General features: G+C 53.0%; 9 protein-coding genes across 9 annotated transcripts; 3 read left to right on the top strand and 6 right to left on the bottom strand.

The window, feature by feature from the left end:
• Positions 1–192: 192 nt before the first annotated feature.
• On the bottom strand, positions 193–804 carry PODANS_1_23860 (uncharacterized protein; the record flags this gene model as incomplete). The annotated part of the gene is made up of 1 exon (XM_001906679.1): positions 193–804. The coding sequence occupies one exon, from the start codon at positions 802–804 to the stop codon at positions 193–195; it is 612 nt and encodes a 203-aa protein (XP_001906714.1).
• Positions 805–2064: 1260 nt separating this feature from the next.
• Positions 2065–2946, bottom strand: PODANS_1_23850 (uncharacterized protein; the record flags this gene model as incomplete). Its single annotated transcript, XM_001906678.1, has 4 exons — positions 2065–2306; positions 2365–2640; positions 2714–2828; positions 2935–2946. The coding sequence occupies 4 exons, from the start codon at positions 2944–2946 to the stop codon at positions 2065–2067; spliced, it is 645 nt and encodes a 214-aa protein (XP_001906713.1).
• A 3638-nt stretch (positions 2947–6584) lies between these two features.
• Positions 6585–7903, bottom strand: PODANS_1_23840 (uncharacterized protein; the record flags this gene model as incomplete). The annotated part of the gene is made up of 5 exons (XM_001906677.1): positions 6585–6720; positions 6778–6985; positions 7041–7455; positions 7506–7550; positions 7688–7903. 5 exons carry the CDS (start codon positions 7901–7903, stop codon positions 6585–6587), a joined length of 1020 nt encoding a protein of 339 aa, XP_001906712.1.
• Positions 7904–8402: 499 nt separating this feature from the next.
• Positions 8403–9062, top strand: PODANS_1_23830 (uncharacterized protein; the record flags this gene model as incomplete). The annotated part of the gene is made up of 4 exons (XM_001906676.1): positions 8403–8405; positions 8514–8610; positions 8668–8801; positions 8877–9062. 4 exons carry the CDS (start codon positions 8403–8405, stop codon positions 9060–9062), a joined length of 420 nt encoding a protein of 139 aa, XP_001906711.1.
• A 219-nt stretch (positions 9063–9281) lies between these two features.
• Positions 9282–10325, bottom strand: PODANS_1_23820 (uncharacterized protein; the record flags this gene model as incomplete). Its single annotated transcript, XM_001906675.1, has 1 exon — positions 9282–10325. The coding sequence occupies one exon, from the start codon at positions 10323–10325 to the stop codon at positions 9282–9284; it is 1044 nt and encodes a 347-aa protein (XP_001906710.1).
• A 1962-nt stretch (positions 10326–12287) lies between these two features.
• PODANS_1_23810 (uncharacterized protein) lies at positions 12288–14246 on the top strand (the record flags this gene model as incomplete). Its single annotated transcript, XM_001906674.1, has 1 exon — positions 12288–14246. One exon carries the CDS (start codon positions 12288–12290, stop codon positions 14244–14246), a length of 1959 nt encoding a protein of 652 aa, XP_001906709.1.
• Positions 14247–14862: 616 nt separating this feature from the next.
• PODANS_1_23800 (uncharacterized protein) lies at positions 14863–15887 on the bottom strand (the record flags this gene model as incomplete). The annotated part of the gene is made up of 2 exons (XM_001906673.1): positions 14863–15458; positions 15563–15887. 2 exons carry the CDS (start codon positions 15885–15887, stop codon positions 14863–14865), a joined length of 921 nt encoding a protein of 306 aa, XP_001906708.1.
• Positions 15888–17255: 1368 nt separating this feature from the next.
• Positions 17256–20183, top strand: PODANS_1_23790 (uncharacterized protein; the record flags this gene model as incomplete). Its single annotated transcript, XM_001906672.1, has 4 exons — positions 17256–17414; positions 17480–18703; positions 18756–19178; positions 19308–20183. The coding sequence occupies 4 exons, from the start codon at positions 17256–17258 to the stop codon at positions 20181–20183; spliced, it is 2682 nt and encodes an 893-aa protein (XP_001906707.1).
• Positions 20184–21823: 1640 nt separating this feature from the next.
• Positions 21824–24443, bottom strand: PODANS_1_23780 (uncharacterized protein; the record flags this gene model as incomplete). The annotated part of the gene is made up of 2 exons (XM_001906671.1): positions 21824–24117; positions 24179–24443. The coding sequence occupies 2 exons, from the start codon at positions 24441–24443 to the stop codon at positions 21824–21826; spliced, it is 2559 nt and encodes an 852-aa protein (XP_001906706.1).
• Positions 24444–25100: the final 657 nt, after the last annotated feature.

Genomic DNA, 25100 nt, shown 5'->3' with positions numbered 1-25100 from the left:
TACCCAGTCCATATCTGCCAGCTGACGTCGAGAGCATAAACCAAAATAACCTGTCTTTGCAGTGGTTGAGTTTGTTTACCTTGTTGCGCATCAGAAGTGGACGAGAAGACCATACCTACGTGCAAAAGATCCCCTAAAACTTCATTGTGATCCCCATCTGAATATCTTTGCGAGCACCGAGATGCCAAACACCTACACATCATCCCCTTCCTCACCTACCTTCCTGATCCCCTCCCAATGCCCCATCCCACCCCCAGCCCAGCCGCCATCATTCCAAACCCACAGCCTCAGGATATCCCCCTTTTCCTCTTCCGTATCCACCTCCCTAGTCCCCATCATGACTGGAACATCCTCTCCCTTTTCTGCTTCGTCCTCCCACCCAGGCCCATTGTACCGACTCAAATACCCCAGCTGACACCTCCTCCTGTTCGGCTCCCCCCCGTCATCAAAAACTGTCTTGTCCCCCCAGGCAGAAAAAACAAGCGAGAGCTGATCCCCGGAGAGATTCCCCTCGTTGTCAAAACCGCAACCCCGACAGACAGACAGCAAGTGCTCCAAGGTAGGGGCCGGTGTCAGACCCGGGTGCTGGTGCTGAAACGAAATGACAATGGCGTACAGCCCGCAGAGGAGGTTGTCCGAGGGGGTGGGGATCCTCAAGAACCGGCCTTTGGGGTGAAAGGCGGAGAAGAAACGGTTGCGCGCATGGATGTAGGCGCGGTAGCGTCCGAGTGTGGGTTTGGTCGGGGAGAGGAGGATGTCGGTTGCCTGGGAGACCCGGGCGTTTGTTGGCTTTGCGACGGCCATGGTAGCCCTCAGAAAAACATCGGGCAATGAAGAGGTGTTTGCGAGGTGACGACGGGGTTCAGGGTTGCTTGGGGAGGATAACCCTAACCCAGAACCGCTAATGTCTTGTCATTTATGAGCAGCTCCGAGAGAACTTTTGTGGGTGATAAATGATGGCAAAAGCTACGCTCAGTCGGTCCTTCGGCACATGTGGGCACCGGATTTGGGAATGCAGAGAGGCACGGTTGGTGTTGGGTGCTCTTATATCAGATCTCAGCTCGGCATATGCCGGTCAGATATGCATCGCAGTTACCCTAGCCAAGGAGCTCCAAAAGGAAGCCGATGGTGGTTCGGTACCATGCAATTATTGGTTGGTAAGTTTAGACCTGTGCGTGAGAGGGAGATGCGGCGTGGGCTTATCCCCTCCGCCTTATCTTGTTCTCTATCCGACTCCTAGCTATAATCTTGTGCGAGCTATTGAGAGGAGAAGGCGCACGCGAGGATAGATGGATCACTAGGAACCGTATCACGGCCTCATGCGGTGTAACAGACAGAGTTCCCCTCCATCTTCTTGCCAGCTATCGCGAGAGGACCAACATGCCGGTAATGCCAGGACTGAAGCAACTCAGGCTCAAGGTAGGCCAAGCTGGTTTGGTCTCTCGAAGGAAACAATACCAATCAGAATCCCAGACTGTGTTGCAGGGAGGGCCGGAGCTGAACCGAACTCGCCTCGCGCCGACAATGATCACTGTTGATCGATGGATACGTGCAGCCTTGGGGCCTTGAAGGGCGCGTAATCCGGTAGCAACAACACAACATCATCACATTCTCTCACCATAAACTACCTGCACGCTAAGGTAAACAGATAACCCATTTTGACCACTGACCGCCGCTGGCATGAAAAATGAGATGTAAGAAAGATAGAAGAAAGGATTACAAAAGTGTCTGAGAGCATAAAAACCCAAATAGGATCGCCAGGTTTAGTTCAAATAACTCCCAAAACAAAAACAACAAGAAGACCGCAATGTGGGTTCGAAAAGAGATTTTGCGCCCACCCCTTCAGCATCAGCAACATCAAGCATGTCATCTCTGGATGGCCGAAAATGGGCATCATCAAAGTCATTATGACTTGGATACCCGTCCACCAATGTGTAGATTCCGTCCCGAAAGGCCATGGCATCTGCCTTAAGCCCCACCAACTCCATTCCCCGATGCATTATTAGCCGTTATATAAGGTCTCCCCAGAGACCGGCAGTGTGTCCGTCTTCTGCGGCGTCCCATTTACATGAGGATGCACTTGGCGCAGCAGCCCGCCTGGGCGTCATCCTCACCGACATCAATCTTGCCCATGCCTTGGCTGTTGTGGGAGAGGCCGCTGCCCGAAGCTGTGCCTCCTTGCATCTCACGGTTGTACCGTCTGATGGCGCGAACAACCTCGTAGAAAGCTTGCTCGACGTTTGTGTTGGTCTTTGCTGAAGTCTCGAGGAACTTGCAACGGAACTCGCGAGCAAGAGCCTCGCCCTCTGTGAAAGCAAGTCAATACATGTATCCAAACACCACACATGAATCTTGCAAACATACCCTCTTGCGGCACCTTGCGCTCACTAGCCAAATCGACCTTGTTTCCTACCACAACCATGGGAAAGATGTCCTTGTCCTTTACGCGAAGGATCTGCTGCTGGAAGGTTCTTATCTCTTCGAAGCTTTCGCGGGATGTGATGGAATACACGAGCAGGAACCCTTCGCCGGTACGCATGTACTGCTCTCTCATCGCAGAGTACTCCTCCTGGCCGGCGGTATCGAGGACATCGAGCAGCGCGACTTCATCATCAACGATGCACTGCTTGCGATACGAATCTGCAACGCCGCAGTTAGTCGACCTGGTCGCGGTCATCAACTGGATGCGGAAAAATGAAATGAGTATGCGCACCCTCAATAGTTGGATCATATTCGTCGACGAAGTGCGATTGAATAAGCTGGATTGTGAGGCAGGACTTGCCGACACCGCCGCCGCCGACCACGACGAGCTTGTACTCTCGAGTAAACTAAGCAACCAAAAGCGCGACGTCAGCAACCAATTTATCAACCCAAACAAGATCATCGCAGTTGAAGCGCGCTGCTCGCCATCTCAACAGAATTGAAAGAACCAACCTTGGAAGCCATTGCTGTGGACTGAGGGTGCTGGAGAGAAGATGGAGCGACACCGATAACAGGAGGTCTGGATCACGCGGTACGGGCGTCGGGGATTGAGCTTTCAAAAAGATGCCAGGGCGGAAGCTCTCAAGAGAATGGGTCGAAATTACGGGGCGCTGCTTTCTCGGGCTACGGAGTCGAGCAGACCGTCGTGGGATATTCGCGGTTTGCGCTGGAAAGGGGATCCCAGGAGGTGGACTGGATTGAAAGATGTAGCACTGCTGGAGAAAACAGTTGCTGTTGTGCCAGGCGAATTAATGGGAGCGCCCCTGGAGTGGGGATCGGCAATGGGGGCCTGGGGTTGCTACTGGCTGGTGCTGGTGTTAGCGGTTGGCTCAAGCTGCTTTGCGCTGCGCGTGGCCGGGCGGTTTGTTTTGTCGGACGACGAGGTTTTCAACGCGTATTGAGGTGATCTTTAAGATTTTGGGCAGCTGAATCAAGATCATAAAGGACAAGCAACCTCAGCAGGTTTCGGAACCAGGTAAAAAGAAGAGAGGCAGAGGCACGGCGGGCAATGGAGCGGGCACAAAAGAAAAAGCAACAGCGCCTGGACCAAAGGACCGCTCTGAGAAGCAAAGAAAAAGGAAGGGTCCGTGTGCCTTCCCCTGGGGGCGACTTGATAGGGTGGGCTGGAGGCGTTCGCGTCTTCTGATTGGCGAAGTGAGTGCTTGAGCGATGGTGCCGTGCAAGGGTCAGAACAGTCCAAGACCACCCCGGTTAACTCGCCTTGTCCTTTTTGGGCGAACGGTTCAGATTGGTCATGCCTTGTTGCGTCCAGTATCGGCCGCCCTCACACACTGTGATGACAAGCGCTATGATATAGTTCGTCTTGATCTCTTCACATTGTATGAAGAAAAGCTGTCTGACCTAATACTCCCAGCAATTGCAGATCTCCTATCGTGAGTATGGATTCTGTTTGCAATAATGCCCCTGAAGTTTAGACTAGCATCACACAAGTAGAGAACGTTGACGCCATTTGCGGTCCCACACCGGCGGTAGGAATAAGCGCCCCTGGCCCTCTAGCAAGCAACTTCCTTGACGGCAAAATATGAAATCAAAGAGCCAACTTATGATGTCTCCCCCTCACCATCATCCCACAAAAGGTTTGAAAAAGCCAGGAATGGTTGCACACCATGTCGATAACCGGTTATTCTCAGTTCCGATTCGCGAGTCACAACTCTCGATTTTCCAGTGGCTAGCCCTGCACAATTTGACGCAGTACAGTAGAGATTAGCTAGTGTTGAGTTTTTCTCGTAGACACGGCAAGTATTGGAGGGAAGCCTCTGTGGTTGGATGGCCATTCTCGTCACTGACATCTATATGTACTAGCAAAAGCCCCAGCTCTAGGCATATAGGGCTGAAAAGAGCCCGAGAGTCAGTGAGCCTTGTTGCCTCATGTCTTACAGCTGGAACGAGAATATACCCAGCTTTTCCATCTGGGTCGTTGAGAATGCCAGCCTGCAAAGTGGCCACAGGAAGTGGGTTGCAACGTTGTTTCTAGAAGACGTCGCTGAGCCCTGTAAAGATGTATTCTTCCCTTGCATTCAATCAGACTGCCCAGAGCCGTCAACCTCGTGATCTCCGAGGGCGGATGAGCTTCGGCGTGCATCTCAACAACAACACGCACTGTGTGAGCGGTCCTGTCTCGTTAGGCTCTGGCAGACTCCCATCCTTCCTGCGGCTGCAGGTCAACAACGTGCCGCAACGTGGTGTTTGAAGTTAGTCCCACAAGCTGGCAAAACCTGGGTTTTTGCCCGCTCGAGTTTCTTCCGGCCGTCAGGTCAAGATTGTCCTACCACATGGTATGTTCAAAATGTTTCTCTTCAGTCATCCATCTGCCCGCCCTCAGTTCACACAGCGACAGAGAATCGTCCTCCTAGGCCCGTCAATCCCCCCCCGGCTTCTTTTCTACATTTGGTAAATTAACCCAGGCCCTGGCCCAACCCCGCGAACTAGTCAGTCAGGAATTGCTGCCGTTTTCAGCGATGTACACTACAAATCTCACTGGCAACTGATTTTCGGTGGGATTTGTAAAGTCCGACTTGACTGCGACTACGGACGGAAAAGTTTGATGCTCATGGAATCGCCTGTTTACTTAGGGCGATGTGCTTGCTAGACACAAAACAACCTGGGATAACATTGCAACCAGTGTCTCATCGTGTCCCAATCCCCTCCAAAGCAACTCCAACTTGCAGCAGGCACCTTGGCTTGACTTTCAGCATTGTGCCTCCTGCAGTGGGCGGCACCAGTGATCATATTCCCTTGCGTTGCGCTGTGCCGCAGCTCTGCCTTTGCTGGGCGAGAATCGAAAACCATCAAAGAGATTTGGGGTCTCTGATGCTGCAAATGGATCGCCGGTTGGAACCAGGACGCGGCGGGAAGTGGGTGGGCGTGGTCTCAAGTGATAATCCCCACATTTTTATATAACCGCTTCGGGAAGGTTTCTCGGGTTCTGTTCATTCATCGGTCGACCTGCCATCGGTTCCAGTGACTCGGAGCAGCTACCCCGCGAAAGGCAGTTGATTCAAGTGGCCCTGAAGAAACACAGATGGCAGTAGGACACTCTCTTGAGTGTAAAGCCAGGATACTTATATACCTTCTCGTCATCTTGGGCCAAACAGAACCTGGATCTACCTTGAATATTGACCCCTCCAAAACCAACCCTGGTCCAAGCTCCAAGCTAGCGAGATAAGGTAGGTGGGGCAGTGGGGACAAGAAGTTCAACATCGTCAGGGTCCCACGCCGTGGACAAGAAAGTTAGAGACTGCTCCTGGGAATAATAAAACCGTTTACAGATAGTTTCTGGGTATTTGAATAGGTAATGAGACTTCAAAGATAGTTCAAATGTTTTGAATAGAAAGTAATCAGCATTTAAAGATTGTCCAGAGACTTTAAATGATAGTTGAGGGGTGTGTTGAGCCTTTGATATTCTGGTGTCTAGTTCTTCTGTCCACAGCGTGGGTCCTCACCACCGAAATTGTTGGCCAACCCGCAGTTCATCTCAACATCATCACCAGGCGCCAACCACTTACTCCGTACGCATGGTTCTGTCTTCATAGCCCGCTTGATACGTAAAGCATCCATGAACGCCCTCGGTGGACTCCTGGCCGATCGAAGCAACCACCAATATCGAATGTTTAGTTACAACTGATCCGATCCGCTCTAGGGCAAAGACGCATCGCTTCGCAATGACATTTCGCTTGGAGCGTCCCATGTTGCACTAATGTAGCCTGTGAAAAATTCTTCTGGAACTTTTCTAGAATGCGTGTGGAAGGGGTTCGATTGAGTGGCGTCCCCCCTTTCATTTCTCCTTTCCGCTTTCCGCTCGTCACCCCACGTTTTTCGATGAGCCTGGCTGCCTCTTGATGCACGCCACACGCAGTTGCCCAGTGTTGGTACCGTACATCTGCCCTGGATCTTCTGAGGCTCTTCTGCTGTCTCATACCCCTTCGAAAGCAATGAAACTTTGAGGCGCAAGACCATGATTCTTTCCATTGGGGTACAAATCATTCGAGGCCAGACTTGAAAATACATGGCTTGGCCCTGCCACAGGTACCATGAACCACCCAATTCCATAGGCCAATACACCAGTGACTTACATCGGACTCTCAGCTTTCTTCGCCACCTGGAGCCTTAACCTCCGTCTCTCCTTCATCGGGGTTCTCGGGCATTTCGATGCTCACCAGAGTCCCTTCCAGATTCTCCAATATCTCGGGAATAACTGTCTCAAGTTCGGTTCGGTCCCTGCTGTCTTGTCAGTACCGTTCTTCTCACAACCGCCAACAGGGGAGCTGCACATACTCGCCAACAAGCACAACCGTATTCTCAACCTGAAACTTGGGGTAACTTCCAACATCTATATCCTTTGGCGCCATCCTCTTTGCCAGGCCAGTCAGGTAATCCGCCATTTGGCTCTCCGGTTGGAGGGTCTTGATGGTCACGCGGATTTTGCCATTGCTCTGCACTCGAGGCTTGATATGCCGTGTAAGGCCGTCCAAAAGGTGCTTAACTGTGCTTTTAGTTAGTACATGAGTGTCGAGAAAACAGGACAGGGCGGTGAGTACAGAGTTCAGGTATGCCTGGCAGGATGTATACATTTCCATTGACAACTGAGACAGGAACCCAATACTTGTCTCGGCAGGCGAGAATCGCCTGATCCTCCACTGGACGACTAGAGTCATGAGGCAGCAAGATCATTTTCTTTTTTCCATCAAGCTCTTTGGACGGAACGTCAAAGTTGAAGGCAGCCCGTACCGGATCCCTGTGCTCGGCCGTCTTTTTCTTCATGAGAGAGTAAGCTTCTCCGTGAAGCACGAGGGGCAGGTGAAAGGCCTTGGCGATGGACTCGTAGGTTATGTCATCGTGTGTCGGGCCAATACCGCCCGAGGTGACGACAATATCATAGTTATGGCTCAGTCGTCTCACCGCTTCAATAATATCGTCCTCCACGTCAGGAATGATGTCTATTCTCTGGAGGCTCTGAGATGACGGTGTAAGTATGGGTCGAGTAGAGAAGATGGGCGACATACAATGCCTAGGGAGAAACACCATTTTGCAAGGTAATGTGAGTTGGCCTGTCAATATGGAGGTTAGTCTCGAAAATATGCCTGAGCATGTTTGGGGAAGCCTACCTCCTTGGTCTGTACACATATCGAATATGTCAGCTATCGACGGCCGCTGCGTGCTGAACAGATGCAAAGAAGTAAACGACTGGCTCAAATACCTTCCCATTCAAAATTTCGTTCCCTATTATCAGACATGCCCCTGTGACGATATTCTTCTTTTGGCGTTCTGAGGCATCGAGACTGCTATATCGGTAGTCGGACAGACTGCGTTTCGATACCGACGAAGCAGCAGCAGATGTATGACCGTAGTTTGGCATTGGACGTAAAAGATGCCTTGCAACTTGATTGAGCCGGGAGAACATGGTGATTAGTTCAAGGACAAGAGATTGTGAATTGGTAAAGCGAGCAAGGTACACCGCACGGAGTGGGTGATTGTCTGTGGCCAATAGCAGGGGGGATTGCTTCCGATTTTGGAACGTCTGACCAGCACAGAGGATCGGAATCTCAATTACGGATGACCTCGGGAATAGGTTCACAATTCCAAGACTGGATAAGCTCTCTGGGGGGATGCCCTGTTAAGAAAGATGGAGTCGGCTACAAACCTGCAAGTGACGTCCACTGGCGGTTTACTGATTCCCGATAAAGCGGGGCTTACTTAAGGCAGCTGAGTGCGGACCGTAGTGCGGGGCACTGGTATCTCATGCATGTGAGCTCCACTGAGGCTCAACTCAACCTCCCTTGAGCACCCCACGCGTTCTCACCACCACTGCTGTCGCCCTTGGTCACAGGAAGCGTCTTTTATAAGTCACTTGCTGATCCCAGCTTCATTCTCATCACTACACGCTCAACCAAGCCGGCAAGATGGTATCTACCCCTCCTCTATTACCTACCCGGGCCCCTATCTCTCATGCCCTCATGATGGCTTCGTGTAAAATATGTCGTTAGTTCGTAGCTTATCATAAATGAGCACAGTCTTCCTCACTCTACACCTTCTCCGACTCAACAAAACAGCATCTGCGCAAATTCCGCCTCAGCACCTCACGCTCCAATGACCCTCAGGCCGTGATATGTACATCTTCCCTGATCTCGCAAGGTGCCACGCAATTTTGCTGATCGAGCACATTAGACTTCATCGACAAACAAACCAAGGAGATTCGCCAAGATGAAGATGGCACAGTCTACAAATCCCTCGATGAAATCGCCGATGACCTCCCTGACCACTCTCCCCGATTCATCCTCCTGAGCTACCCTCTAACTCTTGTATGGGCCTCCCAAACACCACATACTTGTGATTCCATCAAGCATATGTCCGATATGCTAACCATACATATTTAGCCATCCGGGAGATTATCCGTACCATACGTCATGATTTACTACATGCCCACCACATGCAACAGCGAGCTGAGGATGCTGTACGCCGGTGCCAAGGAGCTCATGCGAAACACGAGCGAAGTCACCAAGATCTTGGATCTAGAGACCCCAGAGGAGCTGGAGGAGATCCCGGAAAAACTCGGTGCCTAACATGCGGATGTTTTAGAGCTGGCGTTGGAAGGGTCATGGGCTTAGACATGTCATAGTCTTCATTCAGGGTTGTAGCAAATTATGAATTTTGTATGCCTCTGACATATGGGTATCAAGGTTGTTCTACACGAATTCTATCCAAAGTAGGTGCCGGTTATCTAACTACACGCAGATGCTGTATAGATTTACAGTGCCGACAACAAGGACAAGTATTGTCTCTTAGCTACTGCCATCCCCTTCCGGCAACAGTACCTCAGGATCTAGCCCAATTTGTTCTACCAGCCCCTTGACCACCCCCTTCAGCGCCTTGCAGGCCGAGCTGTCGGGGAACGAGTCGAAGAAGCTCTCCCCATAGTCGCAGGCGATTCCTATCCTTGGGTCTAGGGGCACGCTCCCCAAGAATGGAATGCCCAACTCTTCTGCCAGTCCTCGGCCTCCTCCGGTGTGGTCGAGAAAGATTTTGCTCTCATGCTTGCAGCCTGGGCACACAAACAAGCTCATATTTTCCACAATTCCTAATACCCTGATCCCGGCCTTTCTGCAAAAATCAATCTCCTTTCTCACATCCAACAAGGCCACCTCCTGCGGCGTGGTCACCACTACCGCTCCTTCGATCTTGCTTTCCTTTAAGAATGTGTTGACACTGAGATGCTCGTCACTTGTCCCCGGAGGGGTATCGACCAAGAGAAAGTCCAACTCTCCCCACTGGACATCTTTTAAGAATTGCTTGATCAGGCCGTTCTTTTTCGGCCCTCGCCAGATAATCGCATCATCCCGGTTTGGCAGCAGGAACTGAATAGACATGACGGCCAAGTTGTCCATCGCCCATACTGGCTCCCAACCGGCATTGCTGGTGTGGATCGTCTCCGTTTCCACCCCCAACATCTTTGGTATACTTGGCCCGCAAATGTCCGTATCCATCACGCCCACTGTTGTATCGGGGTTTGTCGCGAACGCATGCGCGAGTTGTACCGTGAGCGTCGATTTCCCTACTCCTCCCTTGCCGCTCAACACCAATATCTTGTGTTTCACATCTGCCAGACGGGCTGTGATCAGGGGGAGGTCTGGATCGGGACCTTTCGGAGCGGAGGCGCATATTTGCTGGTTGGGGCAGCCGGCGCACGAGTCTGCAGTGCCCGCTTGCTCGGACTCGGGTCCCGGGCAGTGTTCTGGTTCTGGCGCGACAAGGTCTGGCTTCTTTTTGAGAGGGTTGGCTAGAACATCCCTGACCTCGTCGTCGGGCGCTTCCAAAGATGGCGCCATCGTGTTCGCGGATGTGTAGATCGTGCTGGGGTGCGCGCGCCTGCGGTATGTGTTTTTGGTGAGGAAGAGTATGAATGTAGAGTATCACACAACGGGAAGCGACAACTTGAGGATTTCTGATGGTGTGTGAATGGTAGTTTCTTGCATGCGCCGGCAGGAGAGTTGAAAATCGAGTTGATTAGAAATCGCCCCCCCATTACCGGAGTTATCATTGACAGTGGGGGAGCTTATCTTATCATGGCGCGGGGCATTTCCAGTGGGCGCGGTTGCGCTTGGGGGCGCTAAGACCAGGGTATCCCCGTTGGCTGCCGATCCCGGATCCTGATCCAGCATCTTCTTATTGGGTTCTCTCTGAAGCAACGCCTCCAACTTGTCCACAGGTTTAGTTAGGGATTGTAACGAGTTTGAAAGGAGAAAAAAGAGAACAGTAAGCAGAGTAAAAACAAGATTCATATCGAAAGCATTACCCGATGGACCTGCTGGCAGCCTTCCTCTTTCCCGCCCCATATCAGCTCCGGTACAGTTCTGCTGTTCTGGGCATCTAGATGCAGAATGGATTTGAAGGTGCTCGGTAGATATTCAACAAGTACCTGACACCGACGGCAATTGGCGACATTAGCTTGGTGTAAACTACCGCCACAAGGATAGGTAGACCGGTGGTATCCCCGATACCATCACTTCACCCTTTGGTCATGGCGGGAAAGGACTTTAGGAATACAGCCTCGAGCCCCGGGCCTATTGTATGTGGATGCAACCAACCATGGCGATGTTCCTTACAGCATAACCTCGCACATCAAAAGCATCCCCCTGCCGGAATTTCTTCCAAAGACGATGCCATAAGAGGAGGTTTATGAGATCCTAGTCAGGTGACCAGATATCGGCAAGCCTGACCCACGAATGCAAGCTGAATAAGGGACATGAAGCATTCTTGAGAGATGGAGGGTATGGCAGACCACATACACTCTTCAGACAGGCCAGTTGGGCGCGTCTCTGAGTGTTCTCAATCGGAGACAAGCATGGTCTTCCACCCCGATTCTCAAGTCCTGGTCCATGGTGTGGTGCGGCATGTACTCGACTGACACCTGTACTTTCGCGCTCATGTCTTGATTGGACCTCATAATCGCAACGTACCAATCATGTAATCTGAAATGCAGGTTAGCCCAAAATCGAAGCAAACGGGGAGGGTGTCTTCATTATTAGGCGTCTATGGGCGTATCTGAACTGTGTTCGAGCGCGGGGGACGTTAGGTAGATATGTGCAGAGGATGCATGGCTCGGCTGGGTTGGACGCAACCGTTACTCACATCTTTTCAAGCAATGGGATTTGTCAATGGGAGAATGATGCGGTTGTGGGAAGAGGATGGGGCAACCTCTGGACACTTTGAATCCAGCTGCGAACCAGTTTGGGCAGGGCAAGCTCACTTGACAACGTGTCGGAGAAGCAATCTGCGGGTTGAGCCATCCATCATCCCTGTAACATGGAAGCCGCAGCGGTTGCCCATTGGAACCACGAAGTCAACCATGTCGCCGTCTCCCACTCTCAAAGTGGAACGAACGAGGCCAGAACCATCAGCACTCAATTCCGACCTCCCCATACCTACAGTGACATTCTAAAAATGAAGAAACCCCACGGCTGTGCCCCTTTCCCCTCACGCACATGGCTGCCGTTCTTTTCTTTCAACCCAACTGCTGTCGAATCATCGAATTGCAGGCGTGAGCCCAACGGTGCACACCACCCATCCATTCGTCCAGCGCGAGCTGGACTCATAATAATAACAAGCCAGCTCGCAGCTTTCCTTTCGGGACCTCGTTCCCAACCTGCCCTGAGTTTGAATCTTTGCCCGTCATAAACGCGTCCTGCGGGTGTCGTTTGTCGCTGACTGATGGTTGGCTGCGCTGCCGCATAGTTCCCATCTTCCCCACGTAAATAAGTAAACAACAACCAGCGTCAACCTGCGTCTTCATGCGAATGAGGATGATGCCTACGGCAAAAAAGAAGCTCGGGGCAATCGGTCTTTTTGGGAGAACGGGGGGAGATAGTAGTCCTAGGGCAGGAGCTGTGGGCCTGCCAGCAACATCCGCACCTGCCAGTGCTTTGTCTGGGAAAAGCCATCCGCTGAGCAACGGCCACGCTACGAACAATGCACAGCAACAACAACAACCACTTCCACAGTTGCAACCCCCCCATGAAATCCTCGCGACAGGTCGGCAACTGGACAAACACGACACGCCTGGAACTGCAACGGCAGCTTCCCGCTCAATACCGGTGTTCAAGGGTTTGAGTGGTCGTTACTCCTCCGTCGCGCCCTCCACCCACCACCACGGCCAGCCGCCACCGACATCAATGAGTAGGAGCCTCCCTGCACAACACTTTCATCCGATGCAGCGGACCCGGACTACGGCCTCGGACACGGCCGCTTGTGAGCCCCCACGTGGACAGAACGCCTGGGAAGACTCGACTGTAGCCTCCATGTTCAACGACACCGAGAGCAGGGCTGCTTCTGATAGAACTCACACGCGTCAGGCCAGCAATGCTCGCCCGTTCAGCAGCACTGACGCTGCCGGCGGATTCCCACCTCCTGTGGGTACATATCAACGCCAACACCAAGCACTCCCACCACCACCGGCACCTGCCCAGACCAGCTGGAGGGAACTTCAGCATCACCAACCTCATCAGCATCAACAGCAACATGGGCCCGCCAATGAGAAACTGCCATTTGTTATTGGCGACAATGGCATGCTTACGGTAGTTGCTGCACCCCATCACCAAAGCGCCGTTCCTGTAACCAGCAGTACAGCGGCCAATATCCCGCCTGGCAGTGACAAGACTGATGATCCGTATCACGATGACCGGTCCATCTATGAGACCCCCACTAAGAACAGTGCACTGAGACGCACCCGTCTCCCTTACCGCGACACCCGTGGTCTCAAGAACGCCACCTACTCGCCCAGTGGAAGTCAGTACTCTCCCAGGCGTGCTGGGAGCGTTTCCATGTCTCCAGAGAGAGCAGTTGAGGCGGGTGAGCATCTCGAGCAGGTCCGTCTCGAGGAGAGAAGGAAACGGGATCGTGAAAGGCAACGTGAGCGCGAGCGCGAGCTAGAGCGCCAGAGAGAAAGAGAGGTTGAGCAGGAGCGTGAGCTGCAGCATAAGCGATCAACCATCTTTGAGAACCTGACGCCTCTCGAGTTTGACGACGACCACAATTTCAACGACACCCGTGCCGGGGTTCTCGCTACCACCAGCGGCGTTGACCCGGAGGAGCTAACGGAGGCCCTCCAAAACACGCCGCGTGTCGCCACCCGGAAACTGCCTCCCCCTGTCCTCCCTCTTCCTCTTGCAGTCAAGAAAGACCTGGTAGCTACCGCCGCGATTGCTGCTCCGCTAGGTCGCACCAACAGCTCCAACCGTCGCATTGTCAAAGAGCCCCTGAAGCCGGCAACGAAATCTCTCAAGCGCCGACAGAGCCTGGATTACAACGACGCTGAGCTACACAGGATGAGCTATTCTGATCTGCGAAACGAGGCCTTCGATTTTGACCCGCAGGCGGCAGCTGTCATTGAACAGCAAACAGCCATGAAGCAGCAACAGCCTCCGCCGCATCCTGGTGGCAGCATAGAGCAGAGAATGGAGTACTACAAGAACCAGGGAAGCATAGACCAGCACCAATTTTTCAAGCGCATCTCTGTTGATGAGTGGGACGAGGCAGGCGACTGGTTTCTGGAGCAACTCGGCGCAGTGGTGCAAAAGTTTAAGAAGGCGAGGAGGGATAAGAGGCAGCTTATCACCCAGTTCGAGGATGAGATATCTGCCAGAGAGGAGGCGGTCCGCGGGAAGGTTGAGGGAATTGGGCGGACCCTGGAGGACTTGAAACACGAGGGTCAGACCATGATGCAGGGTAAAGATGCCGACCTGGAGTTTTAAAGGCCGTCGACGGATAAGTGGCAGGCAGGCAGGGTGTACTTTGTGGTGTTGATGGGGCTACGGATAGGTAGGCGTAGGCGTGCCGGTGTGTGTATAGGAAGCTGACCATATCTTCTCGTCTCTATGGGTTCTTCTCATTGCTTCATTGAACTTAATCAACGACCGACAGTGACTGGGGTGGCAGCCCTGTCGTTAACGACAGTAACGAATCTAACGCGGAACGTCACGGAACTTGCCAAAACATTGCATGACTATGGGGAAAACATGATTAATGAAATTACGACACGATTTTATGGCACGGAAGAAGGAAAGACTTGCGCACGACGGATGAGGCTGGAGGAAAACGGTGGATAGGTGGTGACCTTTTCTCTGTCTGTCCATATGCAGTGGAGCTGTGCTGGGCTATTTCTTTTCTTGCTGTGTATTACTTTTTCTCAACAGGACCCCGGCCTGTCTACTCTGCATGATTCGTTTATGTACAATGATAATGTTGGCGTGATTACTACTTCCCCGTTGGTCGCTGCAGTGCCAAAGCTAATGTACCCCAAGTATGATGCCCCTAGAGACAGACAGCCATCTATGAATGAAAATCGCCAAGATATATGGCAGCAGATTGTCAAATCACCAAAGATTCCTTGACCGCTCTGTCTCTCCCCACCACCAACCTCAGCTGGCACGCCTTTTTCCTCTCGCCAAGCACCCCGTTCCTGATCCCGTCGATGTACAACTCATAAGCTGGGAAGTAGCAATCCACAAACTTCCTTACCTGCTCATCCGTCATGCCACCTTCGACCCCCTTCTCTCGCCGCAGGCCTTGCTCCTGCTGGATCCTCCACTCATACACCCAGCCTAGATCCTCGGCATCAACGTGCACGAAGGCGTCAAACTGGTCCCATATCTGTTGATACTTCTCCAAGCAGGAGTTGATAAACATCAAATGAGCCGGCAAGTGCCGGTGAAGCGTCTTGCTGGTCGGGGAACAATACTTGGCTTCAAGAGCAACAGGCGACAGCGGACGGAATCCAACGAGCCAGCCCTCAAGAATCACAATCTTGGGTGGGGAGGTGATATGAGTCCAGGTTGAAGGAGGTGCGCGGTCGCCTAGGCCGGAGAATAGAGACTTGTCATAGCTGGGGACGTGGATGCCCTCGGGAGGGAAGGGTGATGTGAGTGAGGAGAGGAAGGAGGTCAACAGGGGAACATCATGGGTTCCTGCTCGGAAGGGTTAGGGAAAAATGCGAGTTTTTTGTAATCGACTGGATAAGGGGACGGAGGGCCAAGACATCGGTCGGGGGATCAGGAAAAACACAACGTACCGGGTTCCCCACGATACTGCACCAGCTGGTTGTCCGGGTTGGCCGCCGCCAGGGCTAGCTGGTCGGCATGCGTCAGGTAGAAATCGTCGATGCTCACGACAAGCGTCGGGAGCCCCTCCCGGCTCTGCAGGGTCTCGGCCAGGGCCCGCACCAGCGTCGTTTTGCCTACCCCTTGGACCCCGTTCAGGCCGATGATGAATGGCCGGGAGGTGTTTGGGTGCTGTTTTTGGTAGGTCTCGATTCGTGACAGGATGAATGGGATGCAGATGGGCGATTTATCGTCCACGATTCGCGACTGCAGCGGAACGTCAAAAGAATGTGCCATTCTTGCTTTTGCTTTCTTATAGCTCTGTTCTGTACGAATGGTAGCTCCGGGCGTTGCTCTTCGCTTGGGCTGTCCTGGAGATACCAAAAGCGGAGAAAATGAGAGTGTAAAAAGCAGAAAGACTACACTGTTGCTGGTTCGCTACGTAACAAAACACGGATACAGCTCTCTCGAAGATTAAGGTTGGTGTTGCAGATGTTGGACCTGTGGTCCAGCGACACAGCTGCAGCCTTGCAAAGCCTCGACGTCTTGAAAAGGACCAAAGCGATGACGACAGCGGGCAGCTTCTGGAGCGTGGGAGTGGGTCGAAGCCGCAATTGGTGGGGGTGGAAAGTGTGGGGAAAAGGATTTCTCCGCGTTTAGAGATTGGGGTTTGCGCTTTCTTCATTCTTCCAGGCGGGCCAATCCCGTTCAGCTTTAAGGCTCGAGCTGACAGCAAACTCTGGATCTTTCGCCGATGTCCGCCATGCGTCGGCATCTGTGAGAAGGTAGGTATTGGTCTCATCGAGCTGGCTATCGAAGCCCCTGAGACTCTCGGTTTAGCAAGTAGAAGCAGGTCTTTGCACAGCTTGGTAGCCCCGAACTCAAGCTGACCTCGCTTGCTGCCACACAAAGCTCGACTCATGTGACTCTGCGCCAGGGTCACTCCGGCTCACCACATGTCGAACTCGGCCTTGCACGTCCGACGGGCCCAGAAATAGCCCAGGCCCTCCGAGTGGTCCGGTCCGTCCCTGCAGTCCTGGATTTGTCTTTATAACCGAACCGAGTTGACATCTCAAAGTCTGTTCAGAAGAGATGCCAAGGTCGGTCCCCGGCAACACATAAAGTTGACTATTATGACTCGTACATAAGTGTCGTCCCCGGACGGAAAACCACAGGCTTCTGGGCAGGCATAGAAACCCTGAGGAAAAACTGAAGCAGCTCAACATTAACCCCGGCTGGGCTGTTGGGGATAAGCTCTCCCGCTGCAAGTCCTCACGGGGTTTGAGGCTTGGGATGGACGGATTCAACAGGGGGATGGGTCGAATTGCAGAATGGCATGTGAAGAAATGGAACCTGAAGAAAGGGAACGGCTGGGGGCACTAGCGCCCCCGCTCTCGGCAAAACAGACGGCTGTGGAGAATGGAATGCGGCCACTGGCAACCGCGTGTGCCTCGGCTTAACAGTCCGGCAGCACTGGGACACAGGGGGACAGGGGTCATCTGGCTGCCCTCCAGCACACCTGCCGACGTCAAAGGACATCCACAGGTCCTTATTAGAAGACAGATGCATCCGGCTCGTTATTAACCGCCATTCGTATAGTTTTACCTCACGAATCTAATCCCTCTCCTTTTCCTTCACCACCATTCCTCACACCACACATACACAATGGCGGAACAATTGAGATACGACGGCCAAGTCGTTGTCGTCACCGGCGCTGGCGGCGGTCTCGGCAAGGCTTATGCCACTTTCTTTGCGTCTCGCGGCGCCAGTGTCGTTGTCAACGACCTCGGCGGCTCTTTCAAGGGCGAGGGTAACGACTCCAAGGTGAGTTCTTTCGTGCCAGCCTTCAATCTGATATTGGCAATCGCTGACAATGTTTTGTCATACAGGCTGCCGATGTTGTCGTCAACGAGATCAAGGCCGCCGGTGGCAAGGCCGTTGCCAACTACAACAGCGTCGAGGATGGTGACAAGATCATCGAGACTGCTATCAAGGCTTTCGGCCGCATCGATATCCTCATCAACAACGCCGGTATCCTCCGCGATGTCAGCTTCAAGAACATGAAGGATGTGGACTGGGACCTCATCATGAAGGTCCACGTCAAGGGCAGCTACAAGTGCGCTCGTGCCGCCTGGCCTCACTTCCGCAAGCAAAAGTTCGGTCGCGTCATCAACACCGCTTCTGCTGCTGGTCTGTTCGGCAACTTCGGCCAGGCCAACTACTCCGCCGCCAAGCTCGCCATGGTTGGCTTCACGGAGACTCTCGCCAAGGAGGGTGCCAAGTACAACATTATCTCCAACGTCATTGCTCCCATTGCTGCCAGCCGCATGACCGAGACCGTCATGCCCCCAGATGTTCTCGCGCTCATGAAGCCTGAGTGGGTTGTGCCCCTCGTTGCCGTTTTGGTTCACAAGAACAACACTAGCGAGAGCGGTTCCATCTTCGAGGTCGGTGGTGGTCACATCGCCAAGCTCAGATGGGAGAGGTCCAGCGGCCTGCTCCTCAAGTGCGACGACACCTACACCCCTGGTGCCATTCTCAAGAAGTGGAACAAGGTCACCGACTTCTCCAACCCACAATACCCCAGCGGACCCAACGACTTCCTCACCCTTTTGGAGGAGTCTCAGAAGCTCGGCCCCAACGAGCAAGGTGAGAAGATCGACTTCACTGGCCGTGTTGCTCTCGTCACGGGTGGCGGTGCTGGTATCGGCCGTGCTTACTGCTTGGCCTTTGCCCGTGCTGGCGCTTCCGTTGTTGTTAACGATCTCGTTAACCCCGACGATGTTGTCAATGAGATCAAGGCCATGGGTGGAAAGGCTGTCGGTGCCAAGTACTCCGCCGAGGACGGTGATGCTGTTGTCAAGGTTGCCATTGACACCTTTGGCCGTATCGATATCGTAATCAACAACGCAGGTATCCTTCGCGACAAGGCTTTCACCAACATGGACGACAACCTCTGGGACCCAGTCATGAACGTCCATGCCCGCGGTACCTACAAGGTCACCAAGGCTGCCTGGCCCTACTTCCTCAAGCAGAAGTACGGCCGTGTTGTCAACACCACCTCCACCAGTGGTATCTATGGCAACTTCGGCCAGGCCAACTATGCTGCTGCCGTAAGTCTTTTCGTGGAACGTCAGATGGTTTGAAATGCTAACTTGAATGTAGAAATGCGCCATTCTCGGCTTCTCTCGCGCTCTTGCGCTCGAGGGTGCGAAGTACAACATCTTCGTCAATACTATCGCCCCCAACGCCGGTACTGCCATGACCAAGACCATCCTTCCCGAGGAGCTTGTCCAGGCCTTCAAGCCCGACTACATTGCTCCTCTCGTCCTCGCTCTCTCCAGCGACAAGGTTCCCAACCCCACCGGTGGCCTCTACGAGGTTGGCAGTGGTTGGGTCGGCCAAACCAGGTGGCAGCGCACTGCTGGTCACGGCTTCCCCGTCGACGTTCCCCTGACTCCTGAGGAGGTTGTCAAGAACTGGAACGACATCATCACCTTTGACAACCGCGCCGACCATCCCGCGAAGACCCAGGACAGTCTCGAGAAGATCATGGCGAATATGGAGAACAAGTCCGGCTCGGGAAAGGTATGAGCACCCCATTTTTTCATGTACCATAGTCACCATATAGTGTTTTGTGTAGAATAATGATGGAATGATGTATGAGCCTTCAACGTTTTGAACTTGATCTCTAACTGCTGTTGTGTCAATTTTCAGAGCGCCGGCGGCGATAACAAGTACCTCCAAGCCCAGCAAGAAGCCCTCAAGACTGAGAGCAAGGGAACTGAGTTCAACTACACCGAGCGCGACATCATGCTTTACAACCTTGGTATCGGTGCCAAGCGCACCGATCTCCGCTACGTATTTGAGGGTGCTGAGGACTTCCAGGCCATCCCCACCTTCGGCGTCATTCCCCCATTCGATACCGAGTTCCCCTACTCGTTTGACGACCTCGTTCCCAACTTCAACCCCATGATGCTCCTCCACGGCGAGCAGTACCTCGAGGTCAAGAAGTACCCAGTCCCCACCGCCGGCAAGCTCATCTCCAAGGGTAAGCTCATCGAGGTTGTTGACAAGGGCAACGCCGCTATTGTCAGGCAAGGAATCACCACCACCAACGCTGAGACTGGCGAGGAGGTCTTTTACAACGAGATGACCGTCTTCCTCAGAGGGTGCGGTGGTTTCGGTGGGCAGAAGAAGCCTGCTGACCGTGGCGCCGCTACTGCTGCCAACAAGCCCCCCGCTCGCGCCCCGGATGTCGTTGTCGAGGAGAAGACCACTGAGGAGCAGGCCGCCATCTACCGGTTGTCCGGTGACTACAACCCCCTCCACATCGACCCCGGCTTCGCCAAGATGGGTGGCTTCAAGGTGCCCATCCTCCACGGCCTGTGCTTCTTTGGTATTGCTGGCAAGGCCGTCTACGAGAAGTTTGGCAAGTTCAAAAACGTCAAGGTCAGATTTGCGGGCACAGTAAACCCCGGTCAGACCCTCGTCACCGAGATGTGGAAGGAAGGAAACAAGGTCATCTTCCAGACCAAGGTCAAGGAGACTGGCAAGCTGGCTATTGGCGGTGCCGCGGCGGAGTTGCTTTAATTCAAGTGATGATGTTAGAACGTTGGTGTAAATAAATTTGAGGGACAGAATGTGTATGATTATAGTAAAGCTGAAGGAGTCAGACAGACAGATATCATAATTGGATAGGAATGGAAGTGTGGTCCAGTCACACAGATTTTATGTTTACACCTTCCAGGTTTCTGTTGACATCTAACTTGCAGCCCATATCAAGTCTCGTGGTATCCACTTTTACCCCTATTTGACCCTTTTCATCAGGTCAACATTACCCACAAAAGTACATGTCGATTCAGGTATCACACATGCAACGATTTTGTAGGCCTGACAAGTAAGCAGCCCATGGAGGAGATCAAATCCAAAGCACAACGCGTCTTTCTCCGGGTTCTCTTGTTCGGCAGCTTAGAATTGAAATGAGAGAAGGTAACAAACAAAAATGTCCTCCAAAGTTCGAACCTCTTGTTCCGGAAACCTTGAAGCAGCTCAGGTTGAAGAGTCCTGACCTCTATGCAATGCCTGAACTTCGTACTACCAAGTGGGAAAACCGAGAGCCGCCTTGAGATAAGCTACTTTATTTCCGTAATAGGTGCAATCCCTTGCGAGAGCGGCTCTTTTGGTAGGATAATAATTGGTAAAGCAATGGACAAGCAGCAATCTATTCAAGTCACCAGACTGACATCGGATAGACTACCTACCCAGTCGCACATTTTAGTAAATGTTCTTTGTTCGATTCATTAGCAAAAAGAGAACTCAAGCTCAAGGCTGCCCGAGGCGCCTGCTAAGGTATCCGTTTTATGCCACGTTGGAACCAAATTGGGTTTGCCACGAGTACAAAATGTAAACATGTCGAATATGCCTGTAATTGTACTCTGAATGTAGTGGTTAGGTGAGGTCAAAATACTGCAAGATATTCTCTTGTCCAACTCCCTGTACCTCACCTCCATCAACCGTCCCATCTCGGCCCGGCAGTGCCCAGACCCGATGGATCTGTAGTATAACACAACCAACGGCCAAGCTTGCATTCATTGAACCCCCATCCCGCCAATCCGATCCAATGTTCTAAACTACCGCCCTTCCTGACTCTTCCGTTTGGTGCTCCCGTTTCCCTTTTAACATCTAAACCCCCACATTATCTGACCCCCACACGGCAGCACTCCTCCCGTCCCATGGATGGACTCAACCGCAACCCCCCATCCGTGTATTAAACATCAATCCGGATAAAGTCAGGGGACCAAAAGGCAGAAGCACAGACTTGTCCGTCCCGCTGGTACTGTCGTAAAGGTGGGGGTCAAACACGGAAACGACTACCACCTCGCCCTCCTGCTTGAGAAAGTGAAATGGCACGTTGCGGTTTAGAGCTCCTGACCGGTTCATGGCGTGTCGTGATATCAGTCTTGTTGGTTTGGCCTGCTCTTTGTCACGACAGGGAGGCCCAAGCGCTAAGGTCTTTGGCCGACACCGGCTACCTTATCCGTTTATGGCTTTACGACGAAGCTGTAGGCATGGCACCCTGACGGGAACGACGCGGAGATTTGTACCAGTACTTTGATACTTCAGTTGTGTTGTATACAACCAGTCTGACTTTATTCTTGCAGTATCCTTTACAACATGGTAACCAAGCAAGCCAAATACGACACGGATATTTTTTCACCCAGCTTCCAGGCTCAACCTTCCAAAGCAAGAGCCTTTTCCCTTGGGCCCGTCACAAGCTCAAACTCACCCGGATCCAGGGTGAGGGTATGCCTGCCGCCCGTCATGCTCCTCAGATGCCCATCGTACTTCATCATCTCCTTCAGGGGAGCCTTGCCCATGATATGCAACATCCTCACACTGCCGCTCATCTTCTTACCCTCGTCCCTCAGACTCTGCACGCCCTCATACGGATCAGGAGGAACATAGACCCTGGTCAGGTCAATCCTTTCCCCGCCCTGGCCGTCCACGCTGCCAGAGTAGTCATCCTCTTCGGGCTTGCGCACCTCCATCACCTGACCGCCGCGCGCAGAGCTAATATCGTGCTGGATGGCATGCGATGCTTCTTCAGGGCAGTGAATGGTAAAGTTTGTAAAAGGCTCCAGTATACCGACTTGAGCGTTCTCATGGGCTTCCTTCAGCGCTGCGCGCACAGCAAAAAGCGCGGCGTTGGTTATGTGCCCACCCGTAGAGCTCTTACTCCAGTCCTTCTCCGGGTCAAAGGTAATGTGAACATGACACTTTCTGACAGGGGCGCTGCGGCGGGGACCGCGGGAGAGGCCGGCGATGGCGCCGTTGAATAGCTGCTGGCGGACTGTCTCGGTGTCAAATGGAAGCTCATCCGTGTCTTCGGGCAGAGGAATTGAGACGTGAATAACATTGCCGTCGCGCTCGATACTGGACTCAAGCAGAGTGTCGTGGTGGCACGCCTCGAGGGGCTCGAGAAGGACTGCACAAGCAGCTCTGCCAGCAACACCACGGAGAGCACGGTCGTACTCATGATGGTGGGGGCGAGTGGGGGCAAAGAGGCATTCCGAGTACTCAACCTCAATATCACCCCAGATGGCCGTCTCCTTTTCGATCTTGTAATGCGTTAAAAGGCGGTCTTGGGCGATCTCGAGGTGGAGAAGCCCCATGCCAGAAAGAATGAGCTGCTCCGATCTTTCGTCCTTGTGCCATCTAATACTTGGGTCCTCTCTGGAGAGACGTTGGAGGGCATCCACGATCTTGTCGCCAGCTGTCTTGGTATATGGTTCGATCGAGATAAAGGCGACCGCTGGAGGGGTCTCTGGGGCCTTGATGCGAACGCTCCTGTACGCCTCGGGAGCCTGTGCTTGGTGGCCCGGGAATGTCAACAACGTGTCTCCAGTGCGTGCTTGTTTGAGGCCAGTCATGGCCCCGATGTGCCCGGTTGGAAGGGTTTGGATGTCGTGGTAATCCTTGGCAGAAACATGCATGATGTTTTGCGGCTTCTCAAAGACGTGCATGTTGCTGTTCCACATGTGGCTGCTTCTGCTGAGACTGCCATGATATGTGCGTACCCAGCTCATCAAGCCTCGTGCCCCGCTATCCACCACCTTGAAGACGTGAGATACCGACAATACTGGCTCTGGCTTTTGGTGCGGGGCGCCTTTCTTCTTCGGGGCCGTCTCCATGAATTCAGAGAACGTGACGGTCTTGGAACCTGTAATGAGACGCAACTCTGGCCGCTCAGAAGGATTCGGGAGGTAGTCAACCACAGCTTCAAGTAGAGGTTGAACGCCGATGTTGGTCAGGCTTGAGCCAGCAAACACTGGGGTGAACTTGGCCTTTCCATCGATGATTAGCCGGCGGATAGCCTTTTTGATCGTTCCGGAAGACACATTGATATCACGTTCGAGATACTCTTCCATGATGCCTTCATCCTGGTCCGAGAGCTTGTCAATCAACTGGAGACGGGCCTTCTCCATCTCATCCTTGAGGGCAGGGTTGTGTGTGGCGAGGGTCTCCTTCGGTACCACCGTCATGGCACCGGAATTCTTGGAGAATCTGAGGCCAACTTCATGAATGACATCGATAACACCAACGAATTCGTCTTTTTGCCACCAGGGAATCTGGCAGAGCAAAGGCCAGGTTTTGAGCCTGGCCGCCGCCTCTTGAACTGCTCGCTTGAAGGAAGCACCGTCGCGATCGAGCTTGTTCACATACAACAGTCTGGGGATGTTAGAAAGATGGGCCGACTGCCAGACGCGCTCGGTATGGGTTTCAACCCCTTTTACACCATCCATGATACAGACGGCACCGTCGAGGATAGGCAGACAACGGTCGACCTCGTAACGAAAATCCTGATGGCCAGGGGTGTCGATGAGGTTGATGGTTTTTGACTCCTGACCGTTGGGTAAGACGGATTTTGGTGGCCATTGAAAAGTCACAGCGGCTGATTGAATGGTGATTCCTCTCTCCCTTTCCATGGGAAGGAAATCTGTCGTGGTATTGCCGTGGTCAACATCTAAAGGCTGTCAATATCTGTGACTACCACCGGGGAGTGGGCGGAATGGTCCAAAGCATACTTCCAATATGCCTTGTACGGCCGCTGTGATAGAGCATGCGTTCCGTAGTCGTAGTCTTGCCAGCATCAACGTGGGCAATGATGCCAATGTTGCGGATGTTCTCAACCCTCGCCTCGTGGTGAGCATGTTCGGTTGCATAGCTCCTGATGCCTTTTCCAATTGAGCTGTTGGAATTGCACAGCCGGGCATTTTTTAGAACTAAGAGACGAAGTAAGAGCTTCCCCTGGCCGTGGCGGCAGGCATGGGATGAGACGGTGGTGAACATTCCCAAGCTCTGATCCCTTCGGCTCAGCTTGTTCGATACCAGGTATGCTGTGAGCCCACAAGAGATAAACTACCAACCCGAGGATAGCTTCAGTCAACGAGTCAGCAGCCAATCAGCTCTGCATACCAAGCTGCCGAGCTTACTGCTTAGGTCCTGTTGAACGAAGGGAAGGGGACCATGCCTCTAGACTAGAAGAAGACGTAGCCAGAAGGACAGCTGTTGATTTTCTCACTCGGAGATCTTGAACAACAGAGCTGTCTCTGAATTGAGTTTCGATTTTTAGAGCAGTCAGGCAGGGTAGCTTTAGGACAGGAGCTCATGCTGCGAGCTTCAGGTGGACCGTGCGTACCCCGCTCCCAAATCCCAGCCATAGATCGCTTGGCGCTTCCATTTCCACTGTTTCCAGAGGGAGCAAGGCGCCGAACGACACAAGCCAACCACGGCCACATCCAACCTCACCTCAGCTGCTTCACGCTGGACACGCCACGCTACGCTATACGGCCACAACGACGACGTGCGACTGGCCAAGTTACCTGGATCGAAACCAGTTGAATTATCAGAAACACTTGCTATTGTGGCCCGGCCACTCCCTCCAAAAGCTCCCCAGTCACACCGCACGTCATTGCCGGGACCGACAAGCTTCCCAACAACTGCGCA

The sequence above is a fragment of the Podospora anserina genome, chromosome 1 (genome assembly GCF_000226545.1).
Source record: "Podospora anserina S mat+ genomic DNA chromosome 1, supercontig 6".
NCBI lineage: Eukaryota > Fungi > Ascomycota > Sordariomycetes > Sordariales > Podosporaceae > Podospora > Podospora anserina.
The sequence above is the reverse complement of the archived record's forward strand: the minus strand, read 5'-3'. Positions and strand labels throughout refer to the sequence as shown.